The sequence below is a fragment of the Sturnus vulgaris genome, chromosome 1, assembly GCF_052056855.1.
Source record: "Sturnus vulgaris isolate bStuVul1 chromosome 1, bStuVul1.hap1, whole genome shotgun sequence".
Lineage (NCBI taxonomy): Eukaryota > Metazoa > Chordata > Aves > Passeriformes > Sturnidae > Sturnus > Sturnus vulgaris.
Window position 1 is genome coordinate 28183346 of NC_142243.1, and position 27146 is coordinate 28210491.

General features: G+C 36.4%; 1 protein-coding gene across 6 annotated transcripts in view; it reads right to left on the reverse strand.

Moving 5' to 3' along the window:
- The window catches only part of DGKB (diacylglycerol kinase beta), a 377865-nt gene that overhangs the window by 76397 nt on the left and 274322 nt on the right, over window positions 1-27146 (reverse strand). For all 6 annotated transcript variants that reach the window (XM_088162387.1, XM_014894413.2, XM_088162374.1 and 3 more), the window contains one exon: window positions 5357-5447. In XM_088162387.1, the coding sequence (XP_088018513.1) occupies window positions 5357-5447 (91 nt within the window). The remainder of the gene's footprint in view (window positions 1-5356; window positions 5448-27146) is intronic.

Here is a 27146-nt window from a genome sequence, read left to right on the forward strand (position 1 = left end):
GAATGAGATAAGAACAGATCACCATTCAGAAGGTAAAATATGATTGCTATTCAGCTTTTGATTGCCTAAGTGTTGGACCATTTGGTACTGTCTTGTTATCTGATGCCTGTTCAATGACCCAAGTGAAATATATTTCTAGCTTCACTACAGCTATTAGTAGAAAAATATTTATACTACCAAAATTTCTTTAACAATAACTGGAATGTTTGTTGCCTTTTCCAGCTAAATTTTCTGCCTTATGATTTTGCAATGATACTTGTCACTCTTGCAACTGAGTCCCTTCCACAACAAATGGAATACAAAGTCCCCACAGGCAGAGAACACACAGACTTAGGGAAAAGGGTCTAAGCAAGCCCCAGGAGCACAGAACATCACACAGGTATTCATTTCAGTCCAAAGGCACAAGCCTATGAGAACAGGGCTATAGCTGACTCATAGCTCCTAGCAAGAAGTAAAATTAGTAGAAGTGGGTACAACAATTCCTGATGCAGGTGAAGCAATTCTTACCCCAGAACCTTCACCAACCAGTTCTTTGAAATATGCATAATTGCAAAAACATAGGAAAAACATAGGATGTGGAGCTAAAGAAGAGGCATCAGTGATGTAAAACCTTTCCAAGACTTACTGGACACACATAAGTAATCTTAGTTTGTAGGAGAGTCCCTTCAGTGATGGGATTCTACCCATCTTGTGTCACTAATGTGTATTTCTCATGCTTCCTATAGCAAACCTGAACATTAAGACATTTTATAGAAGCATATTTCTTTGCTAAATCTGGTTTCCAATTATATCATTATAAAGGGACCATATTTTTTACTTCTGAAGAATGGCTCAGGGATCTTAACATATCAGCCTGCCCAGTGACAAATTGCAGCATCTTCTCAGGTGGCTGAACCCCAACATTTGCAAATACAGTTCACTTGAAATACATTGGATGAGATGAACCTAGTTTGATAGCATACACCTAGCCTTCACTGGCTTCAATTCACTCAAACTAATTCCTCTCTACCAACATTAGGAAGTTCTTATCTCATAAAATACAGCAAAATACTGAAGAACCTCCACAGGAGCAAATAAACCACAACTTCATATTACTACAGTGGAACCTGCAGGTGGAAAGCAAAGCATCCAGTTCTACTCATTAGTTCACTGAACCAGCCAGAGGTGCCCAGCATTCATGTATTGGTACCGTGGCTAGAGATGGATTCGCTTCATTCCTCACAACATAGACAGAGTACAGCGATAACCTGACAAATCACATGGACCACAGTATAGAGCAGCAGATTTTTAAAACATTTGATCCTACTCCTGCAATGTTCTGCAAGCTTGTAGAGGATCCAGTCATCCATTTCAAATTGATTACGGGTATTATTTTGCAATTCCAATACACAATAATCAGGGAGAAAACTGGAAAAATAATTAAGCATGCCTCAGTAATAGTCCACTGACATCTTGTAGCTTGCTGCTCTGTGGGTCACTGGCTCTTCTTCCTCTCTGCCTAAACCTTTATTACAGCTTTGAAGAAGAAAAGTCAAGTACAACTCAAGAATAACTGAATAATTGTTTATTCTGAAACTTTCCGAGATCATCAAACAGAACTGTATTATAATGCACACACATCTTAATTCTTCTAAGAGCATAAATCTGGACAGAGAACAATTTCAACACTAAGACTTCCATTTCATATTTGCTCTTCAAGAATCAAATTTTAAACCTGTGGATTATATTCATACAAGGAAACCTTTAAAGTCGAAAGGCATACCTGAAAGTGAATTGGCAGTTGTAGCAACTACTGTAATTGAAAGTGTAACTTTTTAATAATACTTTTCTTACAAGAATAAAGGCCTAGGTTTTCACTGTCATTTTTGGAAGCAAATGTGTGGTTTTCCCTGGTATTTTATATGTATTAAATACTAAGATCATTTATTTTGCTAAAAATTCTGCTCATGTGTATGCTCACTTACTGCTATACATTCTAGATAAACAGATATTAATTTCATAATTAAAAGTAATCTTGTGTAAATACCCTGCAGGCCTCAATGAATCAAACACATACTGTGTGTCAGGCCTCCCACTGTCTTCAAGTGGAATGTACTGGCTGGATAATTAGATAGTACATATTTTTTAACCTTATTTGCATGCATATTATATCTTTTGCACACTGACAAGCAGCAGTAACAACAAAAGTCAGATTACCACAGGGAATTCCCACAAAGAAGTCTTCATTTCTTATAATTTGCAGCCTAAATTAAAATAATTTGATCTTTGACAAGGATGAAATGTCAAGCAGAAGGGGGTCCTCTACAAGCCACGGCCTGTGGCTTCTGAAATCTGCCTAATTTATGTCAGTCACTTCTTAATACATATTTAAGTATTACACGAGAAAGATGATAAATATGCAATCTGACACCTTTGGTATTTCCCTGCTGTTAATTTATAAAGGTCTGGCGTCCCCCAAACTGACTGGAATTATTTAAATAAAAGAAGAATTGTGAAATAGAATGGTGCGGGGTCTAGCTTCCATTTTCACTCAATATTGAGCACAGCAGGTAGTACACTAAGACAATTATGTGACGAGGCCTCAGAGTCCCCCAGTGATGAGCAACTTTCTGAATAAGGAAAGGAGCATTTCTTTTGTTCATACACAGACAAAAAGTTTGCCCTACAGGTAGCTCTGCATAGTTCCAACACATTCATATACTGCAAAAACAAAACACAGGTGCTCTTCTCCTTTCCTTTTTTATTTCAAATAAAGTAATGATGCTGTTAAAAACCAAAGCACGCTTTTAAAATGTGGAGTATGCTTACCTAGAATTAGAAGAAACACTAGCTCTTCTAACTCTTTTTTACCTTCTTTCCTGGGCTCATTCACTTCTTGGGTATTATTGTTTATATCTTATTTATCATATAAATTATTTTCAGATAATCTCTCTGTTGAGAAAATACATATCTATGCCTGAAAAGAGCTGATATTGAGGCTTTGCTGTGAAACCAAGGGCAGTATCAGGCAAGTGTACAGGAATATTTTACACTCCTTTCCCTTACCCATTAATACCAAGTGGTACAGAAGGCTTATACTACTCCCACCATGCTCTTACAGCATTGCAGGTATGGTCCATGCCACTCCTACTTATACCACATCTATACCTACTCTCATTAAATAGCTTTCACATACCTTTCTTTTTTTTTCTGAAGTGGAAATAAACTGCAAGTTCTCTACATTGTAAAATCTTCAGCCTTGTTTACTGACACATTCATATTGAAAATAAATACATAATATTGAAAATAAATACTTATTTTGTCCTGTTTTTTTGTTTATTTAATTTTGGCCTCTTTCTCTTTAGAACCTCTCCTCAATTTCTTGCATCCCATTTTGAAAACCAAAATACATCTTATTCTGGATAACGTAAGAATTGTGTCCAACTTTGTTCTTCATCTCACACTCACACAGAAGAAAAGATACAAAATATGAGTCAAGAACGTATGTCAGAAAAACCAAGCTTAATTAGGTCAGAAATCAAATATAAGGCCAAAAAAATATTTGCCCAGAGAACATCTCATCACCATCTCACAGATACAGATCCTTAATCTTCTCAGGCTTTGTTCATTCAAAATTTGGCTATAGAGCAAATACATTCTTTGTGCATTTTACTTGGAGTGAAATGTAGTCTCATGCATCAACCTCCCATTTATAGTGACATCTCCAAGTGGCATCAGGTTAAAAATCAGACTAAAATGCTGATAATGTTCACACTAGAAACATTAAATACAAGCATACTGGCAAGCATTGTAATTTACTCATTGTAAATAAATATGCAAATAATCACCTCCTAACAGTTCTTGTAAACTCTGGAAACGATGCTTTTTGCTCCTAATTGTATGACTAATGGTCATGACCAGGATAGATTAAGTGAGTATAACCAAACGTGCCTCATTAGTTATTGACATGAATAGGTAATAATTACACAGCTAATAGCAGCAGCACTACAAACTTGTATAGCTACTTGTTTGCTTTGTGATGTTAACATTTAATAACCCTTTCAGTGATTAAAATTATATGGTTAAAGTTCACATCTTAGTACCTATCAGGATATGTATGACTTTCTCTAGATAGCAGTATTTTATTGGGAAAGCCTGCTCTTCAATTTGTTTTTAATCAAAAGGTACATTTAACTTGCAGTTTATTCAAATCTAATCAAACCAGGTAAGCATTTCTTCCACTAACTAATAAAATATTTTTCATGCTACATTTCCTTAAACTCGTGTGTGAAGCACTCTCTTGGGAAGCAAGGGTGCTTTTTTTGTTAATTTTTTTTTCTCAGGCTTTTGGTGGAGTTTTATTTTTATTGTATTTTAATCTAACACATGAGGATCAGGTTTTTGCTTCAAAGAGAAACATAACAGCACATCAGGCAAGTGTGGCACTGCTGGTCTTACAGTTTCAGCCTCAGTATTCTTTGCTACTGTTCTGCAACCAGGTACATGGTTCCCCTCAGATCATTTCAGACTTCACCCTTTAGGAGGCTTTGACTGGACTCTCACAGTTCCCACCAGACCTCTCTGAGTGCCTCATGCTACTGTACAAATACTCCACTGACGTGCAGTTTCTCATTACTACCGGAAAGGAAAAGCAACATATTCCTCTTGAGAAATGGTTTCATTATTTAACCTAAATTCTCAGGTTTGTATCTTCACTCATTTCTCATGTACTTATTCATAGACTTCAGATGCCCAAACAGTTTATGTAATTTAGCCACTTATTCTAGCAGCCATCAAAGTGGCAGTGGCACATTATTTTAAATTCGTATTTTGTCTGTACGTATCCTGTGTCTTTCTAGTTAATGTTCAATGTATAATGGAAAGATGACCCCTTGTGCAGAGAGAAAAGCTATTTAATGAAGGGGAATAATTCAAAAAATATATATATTCTTTAACCTTTATTCAGGAAAGTAAGTACAATTTTAGGGATTTGAGTTTTAAAGGTTATAAAACCTTGGGACCTAGAAATAATAAGATTATTTTTTTTATTTTAATCCTGCAGCAGCTCTCACTCCCTCCAACAGTCTTTCATTTTTCCATCTGACCTAGCCACACTCCCTATTGATTTCTAATGTTATACTTCACCTCTTGACCTTGTCTACTGTATTAAGACTTCACTAATCATCAAACTGAACTTTGTTCCAGTGTGCAGGGCTACACTACAAATAGACATGATAAAAATAATATTTTGGAATATAGGGTCGAAAGGATGTGCACTGCTTTGCCTTGTTGGATTCAGGCACTCTGCACCCTTGCTCCCTGCATTTCAGCCAAACTAGTGACATTTCAAGGATAAAGGCAACAATTAGTTTCTTACTTCTATTTCTACAGATTCATGCAGCTTCTTACAGGTGGCTGAGAAAGTTTCCGAAGTGCCAAATTCAAAATACCAAAATTTGTTCTTCATTCTGAAACAAGAAAAAAAAAAGAAAAGAAAAAAAGAAAGATCTTATTCACTATCAATATGTGACAAAAGTGATCATCCTGTCTTCCACTATAAGTAATGGCAAAGGCTTGGGAACATGTGACATCCCATTTGAAATAGATGAGCTCATAATTTTCAAAGCTTAAATGTTGGTGTCAAGTTGTATGATATCCCCTAAAGGGATAACAGGAATGTGTTGAACTGACAGGTTCAAATGTACCTTTGACTTTTCTTTTTCAGTGACTATCAGAATATTTTTTGTCACTTAACCAGTGACATGCCTCAGAAAAATGTATCGATTTTATTTCATGTCTCACACCTACTATACGATTTCTGATTCACAGTTAACATCTTTATCCTGCAGAGTAGTAGAATGTGCAAGCAGGGCAATCCCATCATGAAGAAGAGCCAAGACAAAAATGTAGCTTGCCTTAAGATAGTTAAAAGTAAAGGCAAATGCCTATTGTAGATGATGACAGATGAGATACTAGAAGAAAATAAAAATTCCAGATCTAACAATCTTTAGATATTTTGCAGTAGGAAAGCGGTATTTCCAGGTAATTCACTCATAGACACATTTTAAATGGGCAATGAGACCTGCATCTTGAAGTTCATTAACAGGTTCTACAGGAAAATAAAACTGGATTAAATGCCAGTAAATTGCTTAGTTTATCATGACAGCAGGCAGAATTTACACTTTTTTCCTTCTTAAATACATAAAGACTGCACTTCTGTTTTACCAGATTTATTGCATACTGTTAAAGACAATCAGGACGCCAACAGCACCATTTCAAATCAGTATGTGTACTTTTCGTGAACTCCCATGAGTAATTATTATTCTGCAACAAGAAAAAGAAGCTAAACAACCACAACAAAAGACACTGAATTAGAATTCATTATTCCCACTTAGGAATCAGATATGAACACAGTTTCTCCACTTGTATAAACTGTTCTCTGACATAGGCACAGCACATTGTGCTCTTGAAAACAACAGAGTCTGCATGAGCCAGAAGTGGGGAAGAATGAAACATAAATGTAGATGACCGTAAAGGATGTCAAAAGTATAAATCCTACTTTTAGTTATTTCAAGTTACATATAAAATACTACTTAATTGTTGTTGAAATCTACTTAATGACTCTTAAAACCACAAAGTAAGAAGAGGTATTGCAGTACTGGCCATTTCCAGAAACCTGTTTGTGCAAGTGCCAGCAATTCCTGATATAGCATCAGAGGGGTGTAAAGATGTCCAACCTGGCAGCCTATACAGAGCTGGGATGAGAAGAGTAATAAGGAAATGACAGACTTCCGATGAAAAAATTCACAGGAATTCCCAAAGGCTTATACACAGAAAATCTGAAAGTACCTGGAAACTATTTTTGAGAACCTCTTCTCAGATAAATGGCATACTCTCACAGGAGCTCTAACAACCAAGAGGGTTCAGGTCCAGATTTCTCAAGTATATGAATGGAAGTGATCTGACATATGTTCCTTCTATACCTGCAGTTTAGCTACCATACTGCCATGCTGACCTGAGATCAAGTGCTCTATTTATACCACCATACATGAAGAAATTTAGAAACCTTTTGTTTCTAAAGAACTGTGAACTAAGTCTTGAATTTCCATTGGATGCCTTTGGAAAATCTGGATGCAGCTATTTCCCTACTAGTTTCTACACAGAGATGATCAATAATAAAATAAAAAGAAAACCAAAACAAACAAAAAACCCCAAAACAAACAAACAAAAAACCCCACATCAAACTAAAACCGCAAAACAAACAAAAAACCAAACCAACCACAAAAACCCCCAACAAAACTCCAAACAAACAAAAACCTCAACAAAACAAAAAGACTAACAAAACCTTGATGTAAGTATTCATAAACATACATTGTAATGTCTTTTGATCCTATTATTAAGCTAAAAAAGCCTTTGTGTCTTCTCTTTTGATAGCCTTTCCTTTTGCTATTCAGTTACTTTTACCACAAATGAAGACTCTTTTCTTTTTCTATATTTAAAAGACTGCTCTAAATTGACTCACTCTATATAACAAACTTACACAAAGTTAAAATAGACATATATTTTTGAGTCATTCAGAATACAGTGTGTCAAATTCAGGTATTTTGAGCTCAGCTACACAAAACCCAGCATTGTCAATACACTCAAAGATTACTAGAAAATTCAGATCTCTAAATCTAATTCTTGTTGAATCTTGTAACAGAACATTAAGTAAATATATCAGGTGAGGTTTTGATTTCTTGTAATTTAAATATAAGATTCTGTCAGGCTGAAAATTGTATTGTTAGTCTGCTCTCCATTGTCTAGTCTCTGTTTTTAAGAATAGAAAGACAACTTACTTGACAGTTTTTCAAATACAAAGACAGACGTAGATACAAATAATTTTATACTTAGTTTTCAAATGATTTACCGATTTCCTTTACATACCATGAAATAGATTAAATTTTGTGGCTTTATTCAAATGCACTATATCTTTTATTGAACAGAGGATTGTATTAAAACTGATGTCTTTCCTAGAAATACAAAATTGAGTTAAATAAAGAACTTGAGAGAAATTATACTGAAATTTTCATAAGCCAGACAAGTATTATTATTTTAGTAAACATTACAAATTTTCTAATAATAAATAAAACCCCAACCTCTAGTTCATATCTCCCACTTGCATTCCTGTTTCAAAGAGGTAAAGCTCATCTGCTTATCAGTGCAGCAGCAAACAGAAGATCAATGAACTACTCTCATGGCCATTCCAATTTATTTCACAATGCAAGTAAATTTTAGATTGCTAAACAAATACATATTTAACGACAATTTTGCCACAATCAAACTGCAAGAAACTGAATCACAGGCTGCTGTCATGTATATTTTCTCTCTCTCCCAGAGACTTACCAGCTTTTAATAGGAGATGACCAAAACCAAGTTTGAAGTCTGCTCCTCCTTTACAACATTGGTTTTGTTGGAATAGGAAAGGGAATGGGTTATTCTACAAAAAAGGGCTTGTTCTTTTGGTGTTTGTTTTTTTTTTTTTTTAATATGCTTTGAAATGCATAGCTGAACTCTTAAAAACTTCACACAATATGAAGAAAACATCAGTCATAATTAAAGGCTCACCTATCTTGCTATTGTATTATAGTATGTCAAAATATACAGCCTATAGGTGTAGGAATGACAAAAACAAAACTTTACTTCAAGAACCAAAACACCTTTTATGCTAGCAGTGTTCCACATTTTCAAGTATTGGTCAATTTTCTGAAAAGCAGAATGATCTTCTTTAACAGGGATGAAATAAATTTGCATGACAGTTATGAGAGACTGAAATGTTAATGGTTAATGACTCGTACAATTGGGCATTTGCAAAAGCAGCAGGTGCTTTGCTGAGGCCAGGTTGCATCCCCCAACTGAAGGGGAGGAGGAGAGGTTTTGGGTGTGTGATGGTGAAACCTAAGAACAGCCCAGGTGCAGAGGGGGTGAGCACGAAGGAGGACCACAACAAACCAGTCTGTTTAGCAATAAACTGGAGTTTGAGCCAAGTAAGGGAAGAGGCTGGTAAGGAGCAGATCTTGCTATATGGGAAAATGCTTTTTATCACGCCAGTGTCCTCAGTTACATAACTTGTTCAGGCATAAAACTGGTCCTGGAGATGTACCAGGACATTCACACACAGGCTGAAGGTGCTCATCCCTTCTGTGGGGAATAACTGGCTAAACCAAGCAGACTTGAGAAGCAGCTGTAATGTCTTAGAAGATGTAATAAACTATCAAAGTTCCTCAAAGTGCCCCCAGACTAATTTCTGGGACTTTCCACCAGAGGACTGAACATGATCCACAGTGTTTCAACAGACAGTGTTAAACTCCCACCCCAGGGGAGGGTGTTCCTACCTGAACCTGAACATAGATCAACCCACTAAACTATACATTTCAGGGCCTTCCTCACCCCTGACAGATCAAGACAGTGACCATCACTTCAACCAAGCAACAATCAAATCTCATCACTTGATCTACATGTGGTGATATCTATATATGCATAAATACCAGCCACTCCATGCCATTTCACTGCAATCTGCCCCAAGGGATCTGTTAACAAGAAACTCAGCTCCTCTCACCTTCAGGGACAGTACAGAAGGGCTAACACTGCCACTTCTTACAGCATTTCTATACTGTGGATAAATATCAGACTTAGAAACTTAGGTATGTTTCTCGGAAAAGTTCAGACTAATATTTGGTAATCAAGGCAAAATAATCAAAATAGTGTGTGATATGGGTTTGCTCCATTATCAGTTAATCAGAAACCCCCCTACTGCTAAAACTATTTTATATAACCTTTCTGATTAAGCAATTACAAGGCATGTCATTGAAAAATTGTCCTGTATCTAAATATGGAAATAGTAAATACTTTATTCAACACCTGAAGAGCATCTATACTTCACTGCAGTGTGAACACTCTGTCAGAACGTGCATAACAATACAACCGTTATGGGCTGCTAATAAAAGGTCACAATAAAAGGAGTACCTTTAACTTAAGTAACAAATTCTTATTCTGCATTTATGGTCTTCACTTGGGGCAAGAGCTTATTGCTACATTTGCAAGTTTGTCACACTTTCACCTCATCCTATTTACACTTCTCATATTTACTATTTATATTTATTATATTTATTTTCATTTTAATTATGCAGTGTCAAGCTTCAATGTCTTCAGCTAAAATGTCTTTGTCAGAAAAATTCTGTTATTTTTGTAAAATGTCAGCTGAAATACCTTGACCACTTTTGAAAACGACTGGATTAAAGACATGTATATTTGCTTATATTAAGAGTGTTTGACAACATACACTTTGAACTGTTTTAACACAGCTACATTTTCTAAACAGAGATTTGAAATTTAGAATGGCCTTGCATCAGGAATATGCCTCTAGCCATCTGCATGAAAATAAATACAGATTTTAACCATATTATGACCACTTGGAAAAAGACTATGGGAAGGCTTTATTTTCCATGTTCCTTGGCAGAGAAGCAACAAATTTTTGTCTCCAGTTCTGCCAACTTTTATCTTTTAATCTACACTGGAGATTTTTTACTCAGAAAACTACTAGAATTCTTCAGTCTTCCAAGGTAAATTCCTTGAAAAGTCCACTGCCAGAAAGCAACTCTAATACAAATCTGTGTAAGAATGTCTGCTCATGGACAAGTGGAACTTTAATTCCTCCAGAAAGTACATTGTTCCCCAAAACATAATCTCTCAGCACTGCTTTCTGAAAATACTTTTTTAAAGACTATTCCAACTTTGTTGCAAAAGTAGTTTCTTTGTCAGTAAGTGTCAAGAGTTGATCTCAATCTATATCATAAACTCATAGAATTTTCAGCATAAAGCTCCCATTCTAAGAGCAGCATTCATGAACAACAATGTACAGAACATAATGAATTTAAAAAAGAAAATTCTATGGCAGGAAAAAAAAAGTAGCAAAGAAACCATAAAGAGTAGATGCTTATCATCTCATCCACCACAAGTCTCGAAGGTGCTCAGAGACACAGATTCATGCTATGTATTTAAAAGGAACAGGTCACTTTACCTCCCTTTTCTCCCTTATTCCCTCTTTTGTTCCAAGCAAATGTGGAATAATGTGTAGAACCACCTCTGCAGGGAACCAAAAATACCAGAAAAATGTGCTGAAATGGAGGTATATTTCCACAGAGGAGAAACTGTGAGCAGTACAAAGAGAAAAAAAGGGTTGCCAAGTATATGTGAAAAAAGAGGAGGTCATCATCAGAAAATAGAGGAACCATGAAAGAGAAGAACGAGGAAAAAATAGGAACTTAATTTTGAAATGCATTGAAGTTCTGCAGCACTGAAAAAGGTATGATGATAAAGTACAGAAGAGAAGAAAAATAAAATAATCCTAAAGAAGACCTAAATAAAAACACGTATTTCTTAAGGATGACAATACAGATAATAAGATCTAAAAATGAAACTAGAAGTATAGGAAATGTCATGATTGGCAGAAAATCTGAACATCTCTTCCAATATTCTGTCACTGACATTGGTCATTACTGCCAGACACAACAGAGGGTAGTATAAAATTCCATGCAGTATAGAGGTGGGAAAAATCTATCTCTGTGGTAGGTTTATTATTATTTGTAATTCTATCAAATTGAAAAACACTACATTCAGATTAGACATAAAGAAAAATTCTTTTATGATGAGGGTGGTGAGACACTAGAACACGTTGCACAGAGAAGCTGTGGATGCCTCAATCCTGGAAGTGTTCAAGGCCAGGTTGGATGGGGCTTTGAGCAATGTCTAGTGGAAGGTATCCCTGCCCATGGCAGGGATGTCAGAACAAGATGATATTCAAAGGTCCCTTCCAACCCAAAACATTCTATGATTTTAATTCAGTTTGTGGACTCTTATACCTTAAAGCAGAATGAAAGTGATTCCCAAGGTATAGCAAAAAAAGGACTCTGGGAAAAGGTGTGTCTGAAGTTGGTTCTTTTGGTTTAATGAGCCCCAGCATGCAAGACACAGATTCAAAAGCAAGTGACAGATGCACTCTTCTCTGGGCTGGCTGAATGGCCGGGCCCAGAGACTGATGGTGAAAGGTGCCATATTCATTCAACACCTCATCATTAGTGCTGTTCCCCAGGGATTAGTGTTGGGCCCAGTCCTGCCTACTGTATCTATTGATTTGGATGAGGGGTTTGACAGTATCATTAGTAAATATGCAGATGACACCAAGTTGGGTTGGTGTTCTCATCTGCTGGAGGGTAGGAAGGCTCTGCAGAGGGACCTGGGCAGACTGGATCAATGGGCCAAGACCAACAGTGCAAGGTTCAACAAGACCAAGAGCCAGGTCCTGCACTTTGGGCACAAGAACCCCATGCAGTGCTACAGCCTGGGGGCAAAACAGCCAAAAAGTGACTCAGCAGAAAAGGACCTGGGGCTGCTCGTCAACAGCTGCTGAACAAGTGTGGCTGAATGCAGTGTGCCCAGACAGCCAAGAAGGACAGTGGCATCTTGGCCATATCAAGAACAGTATGGCCAACAGGACTAGGGATGATATTCTTCCCCTGTAATCGGCACTGGTGAAGCCACACTTCAAATACTGTGTCCAGCTCTTGGCCCCTCAATTCAGGAAAGACACTGAGGTGTTGGAGCAAGACCAGGAAAAGGCAAAAAAGCTGGTGAAGGGTTTGGAGTACAAGCCCTGTGAGGAGCAACTGAGGGAGCTGGGGGTGTTTAGCCCAGAGTAAAGGATACTCAGGGGAGATCTGATTGCTCTCTACACTGCCTGAAAGGAGGGTGTAGCTGGGGTGGTGGGAAGGGGGTGTCTGTCTTTTTCCAGGCAACAACTAACAGGACAAGAGGATCTATGTCAAGCTGTTCACACATTAGGAAGAATTTCTTCACAGAATGGGTCATCAGATATTGGAATGGGCTGCCCAGGGAAGTGGTGCTCACCATCCGTGGAGGTGTTTAAGGAATGACTGGACACGGCATTTAGTACCATGCCCTAGATGACATGGTGGTGTTTGGTCATAGGCTGGACTTGATAATCTGATGATCTCAGAGATCTCAGAGGTGTTTTCCAAATTAATTTATTCTGTGATTCTGTGAAGTAAAAATTTACAGCATATTATATGTCATAGAGATCGTACTTTGTACTTCTGGCGATAGAAATATGTGTATACATTGGATATTATCTAATTAAATACTCAATATGGTATGAAACAGATAAAACTTCAGTTGCTAAAAAATATTCAATGTTTTCTACAATTCAGTATAAAGAATATTTTTACCAGGTCTCTCACAGTAATTTTCAACAGACAACATATTTTCCATCTTTTCTTACAGTTCATAAATCTATTATCTAGGTAATTTTATACTTAGGTAAAAATGATTTCATTGCAGCACATAATATATATTAATAAGAATGTATGACTTTTTCTAATGTTCTTTTCTTTCTACTTCTGTCTTAACAATCATATAATTCCTGTTCTTCTTTATAATGAATCATACGCAAAGGTAAGGAAATAGCCAGTGGAGATGCACATCCATAAGAGATTTATGTGTGACTGGCATGATTTTAATAGAGACATCTTTGTCAATTTTTTCCTTTTTCCATTACCAACTGTACTTCTGGCAAATCTAAGTGTTAATCTCCTATGGCACAGAGCATAAGCAGAGGCCATATAGATAACTGCAGAAAAGCTAAAATCCTCATAGACCAGTTCCAGTTTTACACAATAAATAACATTTTCACATATCATAAAATGATACTACCCATGGTTGAAAAGCTACCCCATAAATATTTGCACCACTAAGTAATACTGCGAGATCATTTTTCCTGACATTAATCTGTTCTACTGCTGCAAAACTGAATTTGACTCCATTTTCTGTCATGCTTTATAATAGTTTTGCAGTATAGCTGACAGTTGTCCATGCAATTGTGCTGCAACCTCCGCTGCCCACCTGCCAGTCTCCTTTTTCCAGTCCTTGCCCAATTTTCTCAAAACTCTCTGCAGCTCATTCCAGCTGTAATTTTCATCCTTCCCCATCATCTATTCAGTTCTAGTCCTGCCTTCAGCTCTGCTCTCACATCTGGCCAAGAATCCACTCCTGGATACCTTGCTCAGACCATTTTCAGTAGTAAACACAAATCATAAAAAGTTGCAAAAGGACCTTGCAGTACTTAGTGATTGGGGTATAAAAATGTAGATGACATTTAATGTGGATAAATTTGAAGTGGTGCACAGAGAAAAATAACAAAATAATTATAATTTTACAAACAGGGATTAGTTCTCAGTGACTCTTAGGTTTACAAATGGCTGAATTAAACTTTCATCTCCCCAGGGGGATTAATGGAGGGCTAGAGAGGAAACCACTACTTACCTCGGGCTCCAACTATCCTTTTGGATTGAAATATTTGTACAGACAGTTCACCTATGAATACCAGTCAATTCACACAGTCCAGAGAGGTACTGGTGTTCCCAAATATTATCTATTTTCTGTGTATTTGCAGACAAAAGGTGCAGTGAATTCACTGGAGGTCTATGCACCATTTCCTGATTTTGCTGAGCTACAGATCAGAATGTAACTTGCTCAGGCTTCTGAGAGAAATAGTAGACAGACTGGAAGTGCTCACTGTGCTAGGGCTACCACAAAATAAACCAACACAAGAGCAACACCAGATTGATAACTGGTGAGATCCACAGGCCATAATCTTATGTGCTATGAAACCTATTCTTTGTTATGATGCCTTTCTTCCATACTCTTCTTATACTACAGACCCCTGCAGTGAGCCTACTATGCACATCTATATGGAGGAAAATTTTATCCAAAAATAGAAGTAAAAATATGGAAACATAAACAACACAGTCTAAAAATTTTAAGATATTTGGAGCATGTGCTAGGTGCTATAATGCAGGAGGAACTTTTGAGTTGTGCCTCAGGTTGCTTTGTGGCAATATGCAACAAGATGTTAATGAGGAAAAAAAAGCATTTTCTCCAGAATTACAGAAAAGTGGTTTACTCAACTGAGCCCAATTACTGGAGAGTAACCTACAGCAACTGTTACAAAACCTAGCTACTATAAAAAACCATGATACCTGGCTGACATAGTTTACAAGGTATTTCTCCATGAAACAGGAGAAATTTTCTGGTCAGTGACAGTAATATCTGTTCTCAATACGGATTTCTGATGCTTGCTTTTGAATATATTGTTTTAACAAATTCATTGGTAAGCCCGAAAAAGTAGTTAAGTTTCTCAAAATACTCACTTAAAAAGTGCCTTCATTATAGCTGTGATTTAATCTGTCATTTTGCTCCCCCAAATAAACATTTCTGTTATACTTCTTAAATCCTTCATATCCATTCACCATCATGAAGATTTATGCTCTTAACATTTTACTTATTTTTATGCTTATATTTCTCCTCAGTTTCTTTCCCAAATTCCCCAGTCTTGGGAGCAGATGCTGAGGCACCAATGACTCATTAATCTCAAGAGGTTTTTTATCATGAACAAAAATAAAGTATGAACAGTTCCACATTTACCAGCCTCAGTCGTACTAGAGAACCAACAAAGCTCATTAAAAAAAAAGCAAAAAAAGCAAGAAAAGGGAAAAAAAGCAAAAAAAGCAAAAAAGCCCTCTCTGTATACATTAGAAAAGACCTACTATCTCAGAGCAAGGACAGACATTTTATCTTCTTATTATGTCAGAGGAATAAAACAATATTCCTTTCCCTCACCCACTAATATGGATATGTAAAAACAGACGTGACTCTGGGTACACTAAGTAGCACTTGTAAGATATTTCAGAGATTCAGAGAAAGGTTTGAAGAAGGAACTCCTCATTGGCTGCTTCACATGCAAAACTGTAACTTTGTTTTAGAAAACTGGCAAACTAACAATCACACAAACCAGTTTTGTTTCCTTGTAAATCAGGGGATGGTATGTGATTAAACAACCTTTTTCTCTAGCCCATGCTTTAACTCACTGAAAAACTGAAGTATCTCAATACTTTCTATTTGATTCCTGCCAAAAAAAATCCTCCCACTACCATAAACTACTTGAAACAACATGCTTTATACCATTCCCAAGTAGGACACAATGAGAAGATTAGGAAAAAAAAAAAAAAAAAAAAGAAAAAAAAAGAAAAAAAAGGAAAAAAAAGGAAAAAAAAGGTACAAAAAAAAGTAAGCCATCAAATGCTGTAAGGCAAACAGTGCGCATCTCTTCTGTGACTACGCAGGAGAAAACCAGACTGTGTAGAAGATCTTTATCTAAATCTTTCTCCTTATTATTCCTCCAGAAATATATCAACCTTACAGTTTTAAACTTTTACAGGTCAGACTCTGCCTCTCTGACTGGGATTCAGAGGAATTTAAAATTTATTTTTATTGAAGAGCTGGTTTATGAATTTAGGAAGCCTCGCCCATTTCAAGTGTCATTTTCTCCTGATTCCACCCCTATGAGAAGACCAGTTCTAAGAAGGAGGTGGCTTGCCTAGGATTTAGTTTAACACCACACTTCAGCATGTCAATGCATTGTCTGCCTGTAAAGTAGGAAGACACTGTATTTCCCTCCAAGACAAAAGATAACTATCTACTCAATGTAACTGAAGATGTGATTTACCAGGCCTAAGTAAGCAGAATTTCTCTCCATGCTTCATGGAGAGAAATAAGTGGTTCTCCACTGACTATAGTGAGAGCACTGACATCTAGTTCATATGTGGGTAGACACTTTTGAGTCCTAGATTTAAGCTCTCTAATCTCAAACTGAAAACCTATCTGTTTCAAAACACATAACCTAGATATAAGACTCTGATCTCAAGCCCTTCAACATGAAAGAAGTCTCATTATTTCTCCTTTACTTGCTAAAAGACAATTTACAAAACATATCCTTGCAAGTATTTGGTAGGACAATGCATCTAAGCACTCTTATACTTGCGGATTTTAATAATTTACCACAGAAGAATCCAAGATCTGAACCCAGCCCACCTGTGTTCCCTGTAGCACATTCAATTCAAGAGGTAACATAAGTTGTCCCTTCTCTCTAGTCTCACCTTGAAGGAATTTTAAAATAGGCATATAACATGTCTTTCTCTTGGGGAAATGCATGGACACTCTGCTACCTGCTTTCCTACAGAAGGGTTACAGCACAGCTGCTGGATCTCAGGTGCAGATCACTCAGGAGACAACAGTCAGGTGAAACACCTGGGACAAGCTTCATTCTCTTTGTGAAAAGAAGAGTTCATAGTTGTTAAATAATTGTACATTACATTCTGTTTTGTATAGTAGGATGGGATGAGTTTTGCTTTTAAAATGCCTCTGATTTTTTAAAAACCTGAAAATATTATGATTAATGCTATATTTGTGAGTCTATATTTTTAGGCAACTTTTTTCCCCTGAAGATTGAACACAGTCATCAGCTGTGGTTAAAAATGCAGTTCTGTAAATGTGCAGAGACTTCAGAATGCATTTTTAGTGTGACAGAAGGTCTTTACTTAGTAGAAATCAGGACTTAGCATTGAAAATGCACATGGTAGCTGTATAAATAATAAATTCTACTACTATAATTACTTACCATCTTATCCTTCACAATAAAAATTTAGAAAACTTTCTACATTGAACAGCACCTTAAAGGACAAGGCAGGTTGCCAGGCAGAGAGTAAAGCTAAAAGAGTAAAGTGGTTTTGGTCCTCTGTACAAAGCTGTGTGACCAAGGATCATTCCTCCAAAAACTCTGGTGGATTATCAGCAAGTAACATTTATATACCCACCATGGAATGGTTTCACTTACTAGATGGCTGCACTTATTCTTTAATCCTCTGCTCCATTAAAATTCAAAATACACACAAACAAGAAATCAATTAATTTTTCTAAGCATATTTAAATAAAACTCAAAAAACGTTTCTTAATGTACCTTTCATGGAATGTCCTTGTGCTTATATACATTTCACTTTGAAGAAGCCTATACAGACTGTTTTGACAGGAATATACACAAAGATCACTTTAAGAAATCTGCCTTTCTAATTCTTTATAATCATATGCTACAGGAATCATAAATTTAGCACCAATGTCTACCAGGATTCTTTTCTGCAGCCAGTAAATTGGTGAGGAATCAACCTTTATGGGTGATAACTCTAAGCTCTCAAGCCCAGTAATTAGACCTGTGCTTCTGCCTAAATTATATTTGTCTAGTTCAGTGCCTTTGATTTTACGTTTTACACTACAGCTCCATATTGCATTTCTAATCATTACTTCACCCCAGCTTTTTAAAATCTCTCACACTCCATGCTACCAGCTGTTGTTTTCTTTCCTAATGCACTTCACTTGCAAAGAAAAAAAAAAATAAACCCAACAAAAACCTCCCAGATTTAGATTTCTTTGAACCTCATCCTTACTCACTGCTTTTCAGCTCCTGAAATAAATGGAAGTAATCATTTTGTGCTTTAAACTCAGTAATACTTTAGGACTTAAACCTGATAAGGAAATTGAACATGGTGAATGACAATACTGTCATTTGAGGGCATTGATCTGATTTCTTCAAATTTGCATAATTTGCACTCTATATCAGTATAAAATTTCATAATTTTAGGTGAGATAATACTTTTCTAGCTAACTAGCTAAGCCAGATCAACCAACACTTAAAATATATCTAATCTATAATTTGTTCTAGTTCAATCGTTCTATAGATTTAATTTAAAAAGTAACAACAAAAACCAACTCCCAACAACAAAATAAACAGAAAAGCTTATATTAAACTGGCATATGTTTTTTAATCACTTCATGTTATTTGACATACAGAAAACATCAGCTGCACAACTTTTCTTAATACACATGCACATCTTTTTTTGAACCCTAAATATCCAATAAGGAATTTCAAATTATCAGCACATAAAATGCTGTATCACAGTTTGCTGTAGTTCAGGAGAACTGTAGGTAACACTTCCACTGACACTTGTATAAAGTCACAGAAGGTAGCTTGCAGGCTTGTCTTTCTCACAAAAAAACCCCAAATTTTAAGAGTGTATTAAAGCCTAAAAGCCTAGCACCTAAAACAGGTCTGCAAAATGTATTCTGCCATAAACTTTTTAAGGCTGAAGAAAGGTAAAGGGCACTGAACTTTTTCAAATCTTAACCAGCAAAAAAGCTTAAAGAAACCATACATGAAGCAGTCTTTAAAATTTTCTGCTAGGGACTTCACAAAAGCATGCACTAAATTGTTATATTAAAGCTTAGTGTGCTGACTACAAAATGCACACTTAAAATAAAAATATATGTTCTATCAATTTTTTTCAGTTTTTCAACAGAGAACACACATTAATCCAGATTTTTTTCTTTTTTAGGTATACTGCAGAACTAGGATGAAGTATACACTGAAATTCTTAGCTTTTCCATAGTTCCTGGGCATCAGTTCACAAGCAGAAAGAGGCAGTAAAAATTATTATCTTTGTGCCAAGTCCTAATGACCTTTACCTCACAGTGATGCAATTCTTCTGTTGTTCAGGGGTTTTCCCAGAGAATGGGAAGATACTTGAGTATTTTTTCTTCCCATCAGTTTTCAGCTGTGTAGCATGGTGTGGAGGCTGAATCAAACGTCTCAGCATAGAGTTAAGGACTTAGCTGGTAGGAGAGGTGGCATAAAACACATGTAGGATTTGAAATGTAACTTCCAGATTTAAAAGATGCATATTTCCACATTTTTGTAAGATCCCTAGAGCCGATTGTAATTCTAGTTTTCAAGCAACAGATACATGTTTCTGTGTTATATAAGCAGCTTATTAACCAAGTCTAACTCCCTTCAGAGAAGGGAATGGGGAGGAGGTAAAAAGCCAAGCCTGCTTAGGTAAAACAGTATTGTTTCCAATTAATAGAGAATATTATGTTAAAGCAGAACTGAGGAACACTTTCTAAGGAAAGGTCTTTGCAAGAGGAATTCAAAAAAATGTTCCTGCACAATTTTCCTAAGTAGTAGCTATGGACTATGTGTTGGGAATTAATATAAAATTGTGGCTTTATCTCTGAACAGAAGTATTATCAACATACCAGATCTGGTCTTGTAAGTTTCATAAGAATTTTCCAAAGAATGAATTTGGCAACATATTTTTTATATTTACAGCCGTGAAACACCTGACAGACATTTGTATAAACCTATAACTTTTTCCAGACAGGTTATCTCTAGGAAATAAAAATCATATCATTATTTTCTTTGGATGTGTCTCTAAATGCGGCAGTATGCTCAGGAGCATTTCTTTAAGCTTGCCTAATTTTGAAAGTACTTAATTCCAGCATCCTATCTTGCTTTTTCTCTGAGTTGTTCCTTAGAACTAGAGCTCATCTGCTGTGAGTATGAAGTATCATGGGCAATTGTCACATGACAAATTACTGTTTTCATCCATCAAATATTAAAGCTGCTCGCTACTGACCTTGAACACCACTTACATTGCCAGAGTCATGGCCCTTTTCTAAGTCAGCAGGGTACAGCTGGCACAAATTCAGCCAAGCAATCAGATTCATACCCCTTCACGAAAGTTAAGTCTTTTAAAAATGCTGTGTCTCACATAGCACAAGCAGAGGCTTGACCACGCTTGAGAAAGGTGTCCAACACCTGACTGCTCCTATCAAGGAGTATTACCTGCTCACATTGATTTGCAGCAAAGTATTTCTCAGTAAGCATTTCCACTTAACATTTACTCTCATGGAACCTGTGTAGTGGGAGATATTTACGAGTTGCTTTCAGCTTAAAAATAAATCACCTCTAATTCCTCTAAGCGAAATCAATCAAAAGTCTTTAAAAAATGGACTGGTTGTTTGGTCGATTCTGGCAGAAAAGTAAACAGCACTTCAGCTTTTCTCCACCATTAAGGTCTAAATGGCCTAGAAAGTAAATCAATATCTCCAGTCAGCCCTCTGGCTATTGTTTAGCCAGTAGATATGGATTTTCTCTAGCTTACTGCACTCCTTTGGGACTAACCTGTAATCCTCAGAGAGTAATAATAAGTTCATTATCTAGTTCAGCTCTCTGTTGTACATTTAAATGGACCACATCCATCAGCAGCACTTGTTAAAGGACAATGACATCCCATTCAACCTACTTCACAATGAAATACTTGCAATACCTGATGGAGAAAATTATTGTAAAAACCTTATTTGTTGTCAGGTTATTAAAAATGAAACATCACAAATGAGTTAAACAGTAAATAAGGATTTTTCCTTATGTAACATTGTTTCTTTGTTAATGAGTTAAATTGTGGTAAAGTTTATTTGTGTCATACATCATGCAATCTTTCATTATTCATATCAATCTGTTTCAAATATTTCTGGTTAAATACCACTACAAAGCAGGCAGCTGTCAGAACCAATCAGTACTTTTTTATCATTCTTGAGCTACCAGATGTTTGCTGGAATAAAAGGATTTCCCCTCCCTCTACCTACAAGTACACAAGAAATGTCTCTCATTTTTAAACACTGAAGTTTTAAAAGGCTCCACTCTCAGATCACAGGACCCATGCCCTGCTCTCAGCCAGAAAGAGTTACAGCCTCCGATCTGAGCACTCTGTTTTACTGTGTACACACATTTTATCTCATAAACATATACATTCAATCACAGCATGACAAATAAAACATTAGTTTTACAGCTTTTACATGGAACATTAAAAAAAAACAACAACTAGCAACTATTCTGTAGATGATCTGAGTATTAAAAAAACACTTATAACTTACTAGTTGCTATGACTAGTTCTGTACTGTAAATTACACACATGAAGAGCGTTGTCTGCTGGGGAGTGTGCTGCATTTTATCTACAGCTTCATACTCGGCCCTCAGAGGGGTTTAAGGAATATTCATAAAAATCACAGCCACAAATGCCACAAGTTATTTTCTCTAATTCAAGAATTATTAGGAAGAATGAAACACAAGAGGGATGGGGACTATGGCTCTATTCAGGCAAGGGGCTTGAAGAGCAATAGCTTCTATAATAAGTAACCATGCTTTTTTCCTTTCAGAATTGCCTATCTGGATTTCAACCACATTTAGGTGAGTGACAGTCTTCAAATCAAAAGAAGAGCTGACAGAGTCCTAAATAAAGATTAAGGAATTGATCCTTAAAATGGCTCTAAATTCAGAGGTTAAGTCCAAACAGCAATGCTATACAGAAGGACAAATGGAACTTTATGACATTGGAAATTCCCAAGCTGCAGCTCTAGTTTTCAGTGAGCTGCTGTTGGCACTGGGATCACCACTAGGTGACAGCTGGAGAGCACCCAGAGTTCCCCTGCTCTGACAACTCTGACAACTCTGCTCTGTTCTAAAGCAATTCACTTGTTTTGGTGAAGTTTTTGGACCACTCCACACACTATAGTGAAAATCAATAGAACTTAAGTTCCTAAGTACACGTTACTTTGAAAATATCTGTTAATATTGTGTGAAATAATGCTTATACGCTCTAAAAATGGAGCTTTAAGGTCTTCTGAATGTCACTAATCCTTGGCAGAGAAAAACGTCTGGTGGAAAGACAAGTCAAAAAGATCAAAGCCATAGAATGGAGTGCCTGAAAAAGCATCCAGAAGGTGTCCTTCCAAAATTCTTCACAAATGTTGGTTCTTGTACCCACTCTTTCAGTATACAAGCCACAAATCAAAAATAAGTATCTCCTCTACTTTTTCATAGGACTTGGGGGTTCACATTATCTCCAAGTGATGCAATTGATATTCTAGGAGGGTTTATTTGTTTGCTTTTGGTATTGTCACTGTGGGATTCTGTTCCCCCCATTATGTTTGTTCTCATGGAACTGTAATGGCATTGACTTGTGAGACAATTCTTCCACCAGCTCATTATGTTGACTGATAAGCATTTGTATTCTTCATTTCTAGAGCAAATCTACCTGCTTGCAGCTTCTGTGCCTTTGAATACCTTCATCTACTAAAACAAACAACCCTTTACAATTTTAATAAATGAGTAAGATCTCATGCAGATGAGATGGTCATCTCATAATTTAATCTTCTCCTTTTTATGATGAATTACTAGTATTCAACTGTTTTGTGTCTTTTTATTTAACAATTTCTTTATTTAAAAAAATTTGCAGCTTTTTTTAGAAACCTTTGCAATTTTAAATGTTCTTTTAATAAACTGGATTAGGATTGCCTAAAACAGCACTATTCTCATGAACACCACATGAATTTTAAAGAATCACCTTCCCACATCTCACTCCCCTGTTCATAAAGCCAAAGCCCTTATCTCATCTTCAAGCCACAGAACCACTCTCAAAAGCTCCTGTTCAGCTCATTATCAGGCATGACCGTCTAGTACTTTGCTAAGTAATTGCTCTCTAAAATAAAAGTTCATCATTCTCCACATGATCTAGCTCTGTGTTTTCCAGATATTTGACCCTCCATTTAGCTATTTTTAAAACAATTTACCCACACAACTGTTGACATTTCTCCAGTATTACTTAACATTCTTCTAATTTTTATAAGATAAAAGCTTTGTTTTCAGTGTTTTCTTACAGAGACATTATAGTCCACCATAAGAAATAACTGAAGTCTGTGTAAACTGGGCATAAAAATATATAATAGTAATTATTTCAATGAATTAGCTTGGGTAGACTTGTATTGAATAACACACCTACTAGAAACAAAATAAAATTAATTTTGTCTTTCATGTAGCATATTACAGACTCCTTCCAGTCAATATATTTTTAATCTCCTGTTACATTATAAAGTGCTGTAATCTAAATCCTGTTAAAGAATTAAAACCTTTAAGATATCTCTTTGATATAGTATCTTCTGCATGCAGTTCTGTATCGTTATCTCACTCCTATTTAATGCTAGTTTTGTGCAGGAACTAAATCCTCTACACAATCTACGTAATTTGATAATTATTTTGGGCTTTTAAAATACTTTTATATCCTATTAGCTAGTAAGGAAACTTACATCCTAACATCTTGTATCTAGAATGAAATCTGACCCTGCTAATTCTAAAATCAGATTCACACCAGTTTCAATGAGGTCAGGGTCTCAGTCTTGATCCTTCATGGTATTAGCATAATGCACTCTTGAGTCTGATTTTTGCATTCTTCTTTCCTTCGCATAATGCACATTTGTAAAACTCTTTTTCCCCCTTGGTTTTAGCCAGAGAGCAAATTTAAAAATAAATAAATTTGGTTATTTTTAAATGTTAAGAAAATGAACTCTGTATAAACATTCTCTTATTTCTTTACTTATCTTCTCCTGCAGTCATTCAGGTCTAGAGCAGAATGTTTTGCTCAAATTCTAGGGCTCCAGAAGACAATATCTTTACAAAACTTTGCTTATGAGGTGTCACAGGATACCCAAAGTTGCCCATAGCTGAAACTTTAAGGAAAAGATTGAATGTTCAGAGCTGATCACCATTTTCAGTTGATCAATATACGAGTGGAAATTTTGTGTTCCAGATAAAAGAGAAAATCAGGACTGTCACCAATGTACGTAAAGAATCACAGCATCAACAGAACAGGAGCATTACGAGAGCTAAAAGTTATCAGAAACTATGACAACAAATCATCCTGATGGAAATTGTTTAAAGTGGACATGAACAGCCTTTTCCTAGTGCAAAGATTCACAGGTAGCCCAGCTTCAAGATGTACCTGTTTTGCTTTGCTGCACATAGAGAATTGGAGAGAGTGGCATTTACTCTGTGAGACCAGCAGTGTGCTCCAAGGGCTCTGGCTGGAGCTGCACAGCACATCCTGACAGCCTGAAAGCACCAAGGGAGATGTAGCCAGGAGAGGTGATTTTAACACGGGGGAAAGTGGGACAAAAGCACCTAAACTGCAACTCTCTTGTGATAATCAGCACTTGGAAGCATGCTGTTGAACTTGAGAGACTTCCTAATTTGCTAACATTGCTCTTCAGAAAGAATTTTTAAATTACATGACACGTCCTTGGATTAAGGTGCTTGTGCAGGTCATGTGGCAGGCTTTTGCTTTCAAGTGACTAAAGAAGTTTTTGTAGCTGGGAATATGGCTTTCCTTTGGCATTAAGGCCTCTGCTGAATACAATGCCGTGTCCTGGCCTCACACTCCCCCTGGGACACTAAGTGTCAAAGTTTGATGGGCCATGAGCTTCTGGGACAAGGAGTTCTGTTTTATGTTACCTGAATGAAGTTTAATCAAAGTAAACATAAAGAGCTGGTAAGGAGCAATGAGAGGAGAGGATCCAAGTAACCTCACTGGTGAAGAACAGAGCACAAGCAGTCCTACCATCAAAGGAAAAGGTGTGTCCAGCAGAGGCCACCAAGGTGGCTGGAGCTGCTGCATTTGTTCTTTGTGAAGAGATGTAGAGGTGCTGCCTTGGTTCAGCCTGGAGAAGAGGCAGGGAAAGAAATAACACCCTGCTAGTGCCCAAAGAACTGATCCAGGCTTTTCACAATGGTGTAGGACACAAAGAAAAAGAGGGCATAAATTGAAGTAAGATCTGATAGGCGGACACACGATTTTTTTTTCAATGGACAGCCAAAGGCATAAGAATAGTTTGCCTACAAAGGTTGTACAGTCTCCATCCTCTCAGATTTTCAAGGCCAGACTTCAAAACACCTGAGCAAACTGGTTCCCTCATAGCTGATCCTAGGAGCTGCACATGGACATGGGAGAGATCTGAAGTCCAGGATATTTAGCAGCTCTGTCCCTAAGAGCAGAATTGGGAATCAAGACAACAAGGCCCTGTGTAAATCTAAAAATCTACACACAGGCCTAAGAGAATCCATCAGTATTAGACAAGAGTAGAACAGCTACTTAGGGAAAACAGAATTACCAGGAAGTATCAATGACTTTCAACCTCTACAGGTCGTACAACAGGAAAAAATAACAACATGAAAACTATCCAATATTACAGAAAACAATCTGCTAATCAACGTGTTATTGATCCCTTGTTTTTGTCAAGGTCATTTAACGTTCTAAAAAATGATCTCACACTAAATCTTTATAGAAAAAGTGGGCTAATTTGATTTACAAAGTAAAGTGCTATTAATTATGGAAGACAGTCAATAAAAAAACTGATTCCTCTAAACACAAGGCAGATCTTATGGACTATGATTTATGATGATGATTATAATGGCAAAATATTTGCAGTTCTCACTATCATCAAACTTGGATTAGCTGGAACAAAAGATTCAGATAAGATGTAATCAAGCATCAATACAAAGAGCAGAAGGAGACAAAAAACCTTTAGAGCAAGAAAGTAAACACCTGAATTAAGAACAGTATGCAAAAACAATAACGTGACCTATTGTTCCTTTTCCAATATAGGCAGACAAACCTCTGCTTTTTTAATATCAGAGCCAGATTTCTGTCTTGCTGCTGCTGTTTCCTTTGAATTACAGCCCTTAAATGTCTAAGTTACATAACCAGACATCTCAAGGGTGTGCAACGTTCATCTAAAAGGATGTACTCATTGCAAATTTTCCCATTCCAGATTATTAGTATGTCAATAAAACCTGGCAGCTCCTCTGACAACTAAGGCAAGCCTTGGATTTTACTAAAAATGCCTTATGGGATGTAAAAGTATTCAAAAGCTTGATTCCTTTTTAACAAAGGCATATGATGCAAACCTTAACTTAAAGATTAGAAACAGAGATTTAAATTGATAATATTTAACATTAAATATGTCATAAAGCAGAAATAAAAATATCAAAGATGAGTCTGGAAAAAAAGAATAAGAAGAACAAAAATTATTTACAGAAGAAAATCGATTTTTGATTAAAGAGTAGAAAAATGGAGAACTTGGAAAATTCATATGCATGTATCACAATGTATGCAGTTTTCCTTTTTCATTGTTTTAAGTCTGCAAAATGAAAATGGGGTAATTCACACTTCTTCAAATAATTGTTTTAAGCTGCCAACAGACAAAGAGATAAATAGTATTGCTTATGCCAGGCCATGTTTTCAAACTTTTTTTCACAGCCACAAGATTTAAAGTATGTTTCAGTTACTGACACAAAGGGCTTCAAAATTCAACATCCACATCTTGCTCTTTTAATATATGTGTCTTAATTCAGCCTGGATTTTACAGCCATTTCTTTAACATAGTTATTTATCCTGCAGGGTTTAGAGAAAAGAAAAGCAAATTTTGAAAGAACTTGTCAAACTTCAGCCTACCAAAATAATCTACTTTTACACACAAACAGCTGTTTGAAGAAAGTATCA